Source organism: Thalia democratica, chromosome 7 (genome assembly GCF_965202585.1).
Source record: "Thalia democratica chromosome 7, ktThaDemo2.hap1.1, whole genome shotgun sequence".
Classification (NCBI taxonomy): domain Eukaryota; kingdom Metazoa; phylum Chordata; class Thaliacea; order Salpida; family Salpidae; genus Thalia; species Thalia democratica.
This window is the reverse complement of record NC_139171.1, coordinates 49,487,602-49,497,420: the sequence shown is the minus strand read 5'-3', so window position 1 is coordinate 49,497,420 and position 9,819 is coordinate 49,487,602. Positions and strand designations below refer to the sequence as shown.

General features: G+C 25.7%; 1 protein-coding gene across 1 annotated transcript; it reads right to left on the bottom strand.

Moving 5' to 3' along the window:
* Window positions 1-898: 898 nt before the first annotated feature.
* On the bottom strand, window positions 899-3,743 carry LOC145841525 (hatching enzyme 1.2-like). Its single transcript, XM_082948884.1, has 9 exons — window positions 3,707-3,743; window positions 3,532-3,642; window positions 3,171-3,335; window positions 2,780-2,962; window positions 2,347-2,540; window positions 1,872-2,007; window positions 1,417-1,580; window positions 1,161-1,266; window positions 899-1,005 (listed from the first exon to the last, which is right to left on the bottom strand). Exons 1-9 carry the CDS (start codon window positions 3,741-3,743, stop codon window positions 899-901), a joined length of 1,203 nt encoding a protein of 400 aa, XP_082805010.1.
* Between the last annotated feature and the right edge of the window lie 6,076 nt (window positions 3,744-9,819).

Sequence of the window (9,819 nt, the reverse complement as noted above, 5' to 3'; positions counted from 1 at the left end):
TTACTTACTTATAACATACTACAATTTATAATTTTCTTTAGGCTTTGTTTTTCATATAATTTTTTTTTTCGCTTTTTATTTTTTTATGTCATAAAAACTGCTTTTTTTCAAATAGTAAAACAACTCTTTATCCAAGTGTATCATTTTATTCGAATGAAGTTTATTTTTTGTTACTTTTCTATTGTTTTCAGAAGAAAAAATGATTTTTTTTTACTTTTTATCGATTTCTATTGATTATATAAACTTAATTCTTAAAATACTAAGTACCACTAATAAATTTGAAGCTCCATTAGTTTTTAAATTTAAAAAGAAGACTACCGATAAAAACTAAAAAAATAAAAAGTAAGAGATTGAAAAACTATGGGCATAGCTTAGCTTAGGTAATAAAACAAAAACCTCTTTTAGGTGTATGTTTTTTTATATTTTTTATAGAAAATTAATCATTTAAAGTTTTTCTAAACTGTAAAGCTTTAATTAGGAAAATACTGTTAATTCAATGTAAACAGAGGTATACATCATAAGCTTATAAGCTAGCTTATGATATGACTAAAAATTTGTAATGTGCATAGAAAAGACAAAAAGTAAAATATTGCAACAAATGCGTATCATTTCAGATTATTGTAAAAAAAAACTTTTGATATATATATTTATTTAACTTGTATAACTATACCTGTTGAATGAATTGTTTTAAATATAATTTAGATCCAAGTAAAAAATTAAATTAACTTCTTCATAGCGTATGTTAAATTTATTTTCAAAGATATAAATGTATTTTTTTCAGTTTGTACGAAGCTAGTACTATTAAAGAAGGGTTTTTCAACGCATGAATTTTGTAAAAGTAAACAGCATTTTCAAATGTAAACAAAAATGCATTGTAAGTCAATAAAGTAAAAATATTTTAACAAAGTTTGCAGCTCTTTGTGCAGTTTTTTCCAACAAACGAGTACTTGCACCAACCACGACTCGCCCAGCTACCGCAGATCATAAATTTATCTGTGCATACACCTGTTGTAAAATAAACTTAACAGTTAAGGTTTTAGATTTAAGTAGCAAAGCACAAGTTACAAGTAAAAGTTTATACTTAATAATTGTACTTAAATTTTCCTTTCATTTGCTTAGCAGGAAAATTAACAAAAATTATGTGAAAAATGAAAGCTTACTTGCAGGCTTAGTTGTGGTCGTGGGTGTAGTCGTTAGTGCACCTTCCAGCTGGCATCCGTACATTTTGTTCAGCTGGATTATGTCTTGTTCTGATAACTCGTTCCTCTGCAACAAAAATGATTATCTTATTTTGTTAATTACCATACAAAAAAAATTTTCGGAACTCAAAGTTTGACCAGCAAAGTTTTTTTTTATATAAAAAAAAAACGTTTGTTTGTAAGAACATAATACAAAAATATTTGTTTTTTTTTTAACCTTGGTTTTTACTGGCATGTTGTGGTTCTTTCTGTCGAGAATAGTGGGCAGACCGTTTTTCGAGAAAGCGTACGCTTGATAGTGCAGGATTGAATTGCGGTCGTACGGCGATCCCATGGAGTCAATTATAGTGGAACGGAACTTGTTGAAGTTGTGATGGTATTCTGTTAAGAAAGTAGAATGGAAATTTGTTAAAAAGGTCAAGCGTTGTTGTAGTTTTGTTGTTAATTATATTTTTAAACCTCTATTTTATATTATATTTTCACCTATTTAGAAATTTTTAAGATAACATGTTACTGGTTAGTAATTGGTTAGACCATAAAATAAATCAATAGTGACTGGCACACATCAATTTTTGTTCCAATAAGCTTTTTAGTTTGTTTTTCATGCAGAAAATGATAAATATGATTGAACTTATATCAAAACAGTTAAACTTTTGTGACGTCACAACTCACTCGTTTGTATGTTCTGGTACACGATCATCACTTCGTCGTCTCTGTCCGGCCGACTTTGCTCGTGGAAGAATCCGAGCGAGTGCATGATTTCGTGGAGCACCGTGCCTTTGTGCCAGCAAGCCCTTGCCAGGTACACCTGCCGATTTATTTGCACTTTGATATTTGAAATTTTTAAAATTTTTCCATAAAGCATTTTTTTGTTAATTAGTGATACAAAGTTTAAAGTTGTTAATTGGTTTCGCAAACTGGTTTTTATTAAAAAAATAATTTTGTTTTCTGTACCTATTTTTATTAAGAATTAATAAAACGCTAAATTTAAAATTATACTTACTTCAAAAAGTATAAATATAAAAATTAATACAATTTTAAGTCTCAAAACATTTTTTTTAAATGATCTATGTATATCAATATGCTGAAAGCATTTGAGCCAAAGCCACTCGAGACCAAAAATTTTTCGTTTTTGTTTAAAACAAACTTTTTGTTTGTACCAATCAAAAGCAAAACCAACATTTTGTCTTTCTTGAAGCCTCCCGATGGGACTGGCGCATCCGGAAGCCATTTTGAAGTTGATGTAATGCGTGTCGCCCATCACTCTCGGCTTCATTCGGATGCAGGTGTGCTTGGCCAAATCTGCCGCCGCGTCCATTATCGCCTTTTTTCCTATGTTACCTGTGTAAGGTGAGAACTTTTTTTTGTTTGACCTAAGTTTAAAAAAGTTTTTTCACGTTTTAGTAAGTGTTGCTTGCATTGTTGTCTTTGTAAAATACTTATATAAAACTGTATCGTTATTCGAGATATTTAACTAAGTAATTTCAAGCTAAATATTTATTAGTTCTACTGTAAAGCTACAAAGTAAAAGTGCACGATTAACTATTCAAACCAAAATATTTCTTTGAACACTAAGTTACCTATAGTACTTGATATGACATACGGAACGATGAAATTGTTCCCTTCTTTTTTGTTGTTCCACAGCTGAACTTCCTTAGCTGCCCCCCGCTTCACCTTTGCTTTGTGGTTCGTAAGACCTTCGTAGTTGCTGGTGATATATTCGTCCAATCTATTCAACACTATTATGTCCCCTTCAAAAAGTGCTGAAACAATTTCGGAGTTAAATTTTTTTCTATATTTTGTTTAAGCTTCAAGGTTTTTTTTTTGCAGAGCTTTCATTTTGTTTTTACAAACAAATATTCGAATTATAACTACTTCTATTTAAAACTATCGTTAATAATCACAATAACTTTAAAAACTTCTAAAAATGTATTATCTATAGGCCTTTATAAAAAAATGTATATAACCAACAATTGTGCCCATCTGTGTTACATTCGCAATAATCACAACCATCCTGGTCTTTCAAATAACCGAACATGCAGTTCAGGGGTTCCGGCCCGCAGGTTTCCGGGTCAAAGTCCGAGCAGTTGTCTTGGCCAACACCAAAAACTGGATCAACTATTTGTTGATTATTTTCTGCATTTGAAAGGTTAATTTAAATAATGTTTTGTTTGCTGGTTTTAGCTTAGATATTAAACTTGTACGATTGTCTAGGTTAAATTAAACTGATCAATGATTTTAAAAGGTAAAGCTGTCTCTAATAAAGTGTTTGTAATTATGTATACTTATTTACACTACTGACATATTTTTTGTATTTTATATATCTTATTACCTTCTGAGGTGCATTCATTAATCAAGGATATTGGCAATTCGTCGGGATTTTCAAGAAGTGCTTTACAGTCTTTTTTGATTGTTGAACTCAAAGTTGCAGTTGAAAAGATAACTGAAATATTTAAAAAGTTTAAAACTTTAAAAATTATTTATTGATTTTTGTACATTGCACTTACCTAAAAGTATGCATAGTTTAATTAAAGCTACTTTCATTTTTACTTGCTTAAACAACAGTCTGAAAGTAAGTTCTTAGTAAATTATCTGATTAATAGTATAAAAATATTGTTGTAGGGTAACTTACAAAACAGTTTTTGATTTTAATGCTTACAATCTTAAATTTAAAAAATAACATCTTCAATTTCAAATTTACTAAAAATGTATAAAAACAAAAAGGAGCAAAAAACAAAAAATATAACTTTATACGTGTAATGCTAGTTACTGTTTTCTTCTAAAAAACTTCTTTTATTAAAAGCTAGTTTTTTAGTTAATATATAATTATCAATAATAGTGTCGAGTGCAAAAATTATTATATAAAAACCTACGTAAAATACTGTATTAAGGTTTTTTGAGTCACAAATTTCGTACCAGAAGGTGTGATATCATCGTTTGTAGAAATGTGACAGTTAAAAACACACGAGTTCAAACTTGTGTAACATAATTTTTATATAGGTCAAAGTTTTCAAATGACAAAAAAATACTTTATTTTAATGTATACAAAAACTAAAAGTTTACTTGCTTAATCTTTTATTTATTTTGTAGTTATACCTAGTTCACTTAAAGTATTATATTTATACTCTAATTCCTACTAAAAGTTATTACTTAATCAACATTAACCAATTGATTCTTAACCTTTTACTAGCTTACTCGCATTTTTAATTTGTATTCTTACCTTTGTTTTCTAACCGATAACCGAAAGGTTCCTTCGTACACCAATTCCTTTGACCAAACTTGTTGAACGTTTTCTTATTGTTCAATATACAATCACTCTGATTTTTAACTTTTATCAGAGTAATTAAAATAAAAATGTTATAAAAAGACTTGATAAAATTTACACTTTAAAATAATAGAAGTAAGACTTTTTTTTATATTTGATCATGTTTTAACTTCATAATAACTTGATTAAAGTTTACTTTTACTAAAACTAAAATGTTATTTAAGGAGGGATAATGTTAAACTAGACTTCATTAATAGGATTTCGGACTTAATCTTTGTATTGGAAAAAAAATTGAGTTTATCGTAACTTTTTTACAGACAAGTTCAGCCTCAGATCCTTTAAGCACTCGTTATGAAAACGTAAACTTTTAGAAGAAACTTTACTTTAGTTTTATGTAGCAATGATGCATTAAAATATAAAATTACATACATTTAGATTTAAGTAAGACCTCTTTAATTCTTTTTAGTGTAAATTTATAAAAAATTTTAACTATTAAGCATAGTAATATTTCTTAATTCTTTAAGCTTTTAATTATAATATTTCTAAGAAAAAATTGTATTATATTTTTGTTTTTTAATAAAAGACTAGCTCTGTTGTAAAAATGACTTACAGTTTTTATAAATCTAAAAAAATTATTAATTCTAAATTTATTACAATGAAATTTAATACTTCTATATCGTTTTAATAAAAGTGTGTTTTAGTAAAACGATAAACTTTATTCATTTATTCATTTATATTTTTATAAATCTGTCAAAAGTTAGACTTTTTTTTTGAAAATTTTAATTGTTTATACTCTATACTCTGTAATAAATTATTATCAAAACTTACTTTAACTAGGAATGGTTGAAGTTGTTTTCATATATTATTGAGTACATAGATACTATGTTGTAGAAAAAACAAAATAAAAACTGCGTAGTTAAATACATAAGGGTAAGTTAATTGTATTTAAAATAACTAAAGTATAACATTCAAGAGTAATATTACTTTGCGTATTTTAATTCTAGAAAACAGTAATAAGAAAGACTTTTTGATAAACGTTTTCCAATCATCATAGTTTGTAATAAAACTTTAACTATTTTTTTTCATACGATGTTAAATATGGTTGCGTCACAACTAACTGTATTTATAATAAAATTTACTCTTATATTAGAACAGAAGTAATGAAAATTTAATCAGGATATTATAGTTAAAACTAAGTTATATAAAGCGGACAAAAATTAAACTAAATCGAGAGTGTATTGAGAGAACAAGTATAGAATGTAAATGATTTACAACAAACTCAAAAAATAATTAAAAAATTAAGTATACATTAAAAGAACATATAGAAACAGTAGCTTATATAGTCTTGAGTTGTAAAAAAAGCTAAACTTTAAAGTTTTACTATAGAAAAACTCGACGAGAACACTAGAATAATATGATTTGCATTCTGTAACAAAAATATAGACTTGTTCTCATAATGCTTCGCAAATTTTGAATTGTTTGATAGATGCTCAGCTATGGAAGATAAGCTATTTTCCAGTTTTAATTTTCGATTAGAAGCCAGTTTCAAACGTCAAATTATTAGTAAAAATTTAACTTAAAATAAATTTTAAATCGATTTTAGTTAATCTAAAAAATTCAATTTACCTTTTATGTAAATAAAACTATTTTAAACTACTATGCAACGACTACTTTAAACTTGTTTTTTTTATACTGTTTTTAAAAAAAAACTTTAAAGTCAGAAAAATTAAACATGTCATTTTTTTAGAATACATTTAATCAATCTATTAAACTGTTAATGCACTTAAAGGTTTCTGACTGTTTTATAGTTCTTAAAAATAAAAATAAAAATTTCTGCTAATTAGACTCATGTTATAGAATTTATATTATTTTATAAATTAACATTTGGTTAAAAAACTATTGAAATAAATATCTTAATTCATAAAAAACACTTCGAAAGTGGTCTTTTGTCTGTAAAACATTTAAAACTCCTGTTCAAGTATAATATATTCTTTTTTATAAATAAGAGTTTTAAATGTTTTAACAAATGAAAGATTTTTTTCTAATTGTTTTTGTTTTAAGAATGGTTCCCTTTTTTTCAATATTCTATTATATAGTTAATTGACTTAACTAAAAAAACTGCTCAATTTAGTTTATTATTAATTTTTACTTTGTAAGTTATCACAAGCTGTTCGACTCTTTGCTAAAAAAGACAGATTACCTGTATATTATCCATCTTAGTTTTTTAAAAGTACTTACTTACTATTGAATACATTTATAATTTTTCATGAACAATAACAAAATAAAATATCAAAACAGTATAAAATCTAGCTGTTATAATAATAATTTTTAATTGTTTTAAATTATCCTTTACATAATTTAGTAATTAATATTTTAAAATTGGGTAACAGAGATATTTCATTAACAATTAGTAACAAAAAGTAGTTTTCAAGTTACGCTTCAAAATACTTCTATAAAATATATATATTGTTTTCCGAAATTTTCTAATAAATAACAATGTGTTTGAAAGTATTAATGTAAAAGTTTCATGTAAACAAGAGTTTTTTAACATTTAGTGTATAAAAATTCTACAAAGGGAATAATTTAGTTTTCCAAATTAAATTATAACTTACTTAGTTCGTATGATAAATATAAATAGTTGCTAAAAACAATTTAAAAATAGTAAACAAGTTTTTATTGTTCATTCAATAAATTTCTAACCTTTGTAATACACGAAAGAACTTATTGAAAGTATTGTTACTCTTAAATCTAGTTTGAAATTTTTAGGCGGAATAATAACTTTAGTTCCATAGTCTGTGATTAGCTACATCAGGGTTTACCTAGCTAACTTTCATAATCGCCCCCTTGGCAGAATTTTAATATATAATCGTCCCTTATATGAGATGTCGCCCCTTGACTAGTTAGTTAATTACACATTTTATTTTTTGCTCTCATGCTCTCTGGTAGCCAAAATTGCCCAAAGATGCGATTAACATCTTCATGTGTATCTTAAAAGCAACAACATGTATGCATTTTCTAATATACTTTAATCAACTATTTAACTTAGTTATAAGTATTTTGTTTGTTTATAAATAAAAAAGTTTAGTTCAAAAAAAGTAATATTTTGTCTATTCAGTAGTACTATTCCTCATAATTTTTTCACTTAATATACTAACATAGGATTCGAAAGGCATTTTGTGGTCACGGGCCAAATTTAAAAAATAAAAATATTCGCGGGCTGCAGTTGTAGTTTTAGTTTTTTCTTTTAGTAACATATTCGAAATGTCTATAGTATATTTGAAATTTTCCAGGTATGTATCGTTATAATTTTTTGCTTTTAATTTTGAATCGAGAATATAATGTGTAAGTTCTAAATTTTTCTTTAGCAAGTCACATTTGTATTTTTGCGAACGCCAGGAATTACCTTTTATCGGCCGCATCCCTTTATAAACAAAAAATACTCGCGGGCCGCAGATTTCCGAACTCTGTTCCAAAATAGGTACATATTTTAGCGCTAGTATTTTAACCACACAAAGAAATAGTCTTCTTGTTTGAAAATAATGTTAAAACTTTAGACTTTAATGACTTTCTTTTAAGTTAAATACAAAAATTGTTTGTTAAAATTTATAGTAGAACAAAAAACTTCTAGTTGATACTTTCTGCGATTTAGAAAAAAAAGGTATCAAAGCACGCAAACTACTTTAAAACAATAGATTAACTTTCATTACCACATAATTGAATTCCTTAATCTTGTAACAAGTACAAATGAACTTCAAGCGTCTATCAAAATTGTAAGTTCAAGTATTCCATTAATTAAGTTACAACGCTTGCAAAACTAACTAGGCGTGCAAAACTCAAATACCTTTTACTACCCGATCAAATTGCTTTAAAATTTTCATTCAACTATTTCATATTTTACATTGCCTGCTAATCAACAAAAAAGTAAAATTACTAAACTATTAAAGACATACATTCCCATTCAATGAATTTGTCAAACATACTGTTTAGTCTACTAATGGATAAACTTTGATAACTTAAAATCAAAAGGTATATGTTTGTGAAAATGTTAATATTATAGTTAAAAATTGTTGCAACATTGACAGATTAAACGAGATTATTAAATTGAACTTGTGTACATTTCAGCTTCAAACAACCTTAAAAGTAGTAAAACAAATATTTTTAAAAAAATATAAATGCTTCAATTGTACTTCAATAAAGTTTTTTATCAAAACATTTAATTAACATATAGTATATTTTTAAATAAACATGTTTGATATAAGTTTAATAGTACAACAATTTTTAGTAAAAGCAAAATATGTTAATGAATTATTATTTTAAGCATTTTATAGTTTTCAATTTTTTTAGAATTTAAATTAACCAAGTAAATCACTTCACTTTTAGAGGAAAATTTTAAATATAGTTCACATAATGATAATAAACTTGTGTCCCTTTTGTTTACTTGATTTTATACTTTATAGCATTTAGTAACATAATAGCAAGAATTTCAATTTCATTTCTAATACGAATTAAAAATGTGAAATGAACGAATTTTAAATAGAGCAGACATTTTTTTGAATGATCAACTATGTATTGTACCGCAAATTACTCATTTAATCTTGCGAAGTTTGTTGAAACTTTATGTAGTGCTTATTGCGGTTAGTCTAAAAATTCATACAAAATTTCAAAAAGTTGTTTTGTTCAAAACCAAGAATTAGGCAATTTAGAATGTAAAAGCATGAAAAGAATTCTGACTAACTGTAAAAAGTAAAATTAACCATTATTTTATTATTGTTTTTATGTAAGTTGTTTTATAAAAGAATAATTAAAACTTTTATGTGTGAATCAAAACTTCAGTGTATAAAACAATCAAAATATGAAACACGAAATAAATGGAATTTGGTGATTTCGTACAAGTTGTGTTTCTACAAAGACGAGTTCCTATCTTAACATTTTAACTATAGCTTTCAAAAAAAAATTGGTAGTTTAAAAAAAAAACAAATAGCTCTTACTAAATGTTTTAACTATTTTCAAACTTTAAGTATTTAAAACTGAAAATCATATCGAGGATTAGCAAGCGTGACATTGTGTATTGATTAATTGAATTAAATGTATTTGAAACAACAAATGTCCGTAAAACCAAGTATTTCAATTATTAAAAATTTGTTTTTATTTGATTTTTTTATTTTATTTGAAACTTTATCAAACAACAAAATGTAACAGACACCTGACTGAATGAAATTAAAAAATTGATATTTTTTACTGTATGTAATTTCAAAAAATGTATAATGGAAAAACTAAAGTGATCCTTATATTTGAACTAAATTAAGCTTTATAAATACTTTATTATTTAATTATAAATTCTATTTTCTTCAGTGT

What these genes read in the sequence shown, in the direction of transcription:
- LOC145841525 (XM_082948884.1), bottom strand. Translation starts at nt 3,743, where the DNA reads ATGAAAGTAGCTTTAATTAAACTATGCATACTTTTAG. An exon ending in GTACCAGAACATACAAACGA is followed by an intron (nt 1,581 to 1,871) that starts GTGAGTTGTGAC and finishes CTTTCTTAACAG; the next exon opens with AATACCATCACAACTTCAAC. An exon ending in ACATGCCAGTAAAAACCAAG is followed by an intron (nt 1,267 to 1,416) that starts GTTAAAAAAAAA and finishes TTTTTGTTGCAG; the next exon opens with AGGAACGAGTTATCAGAACA.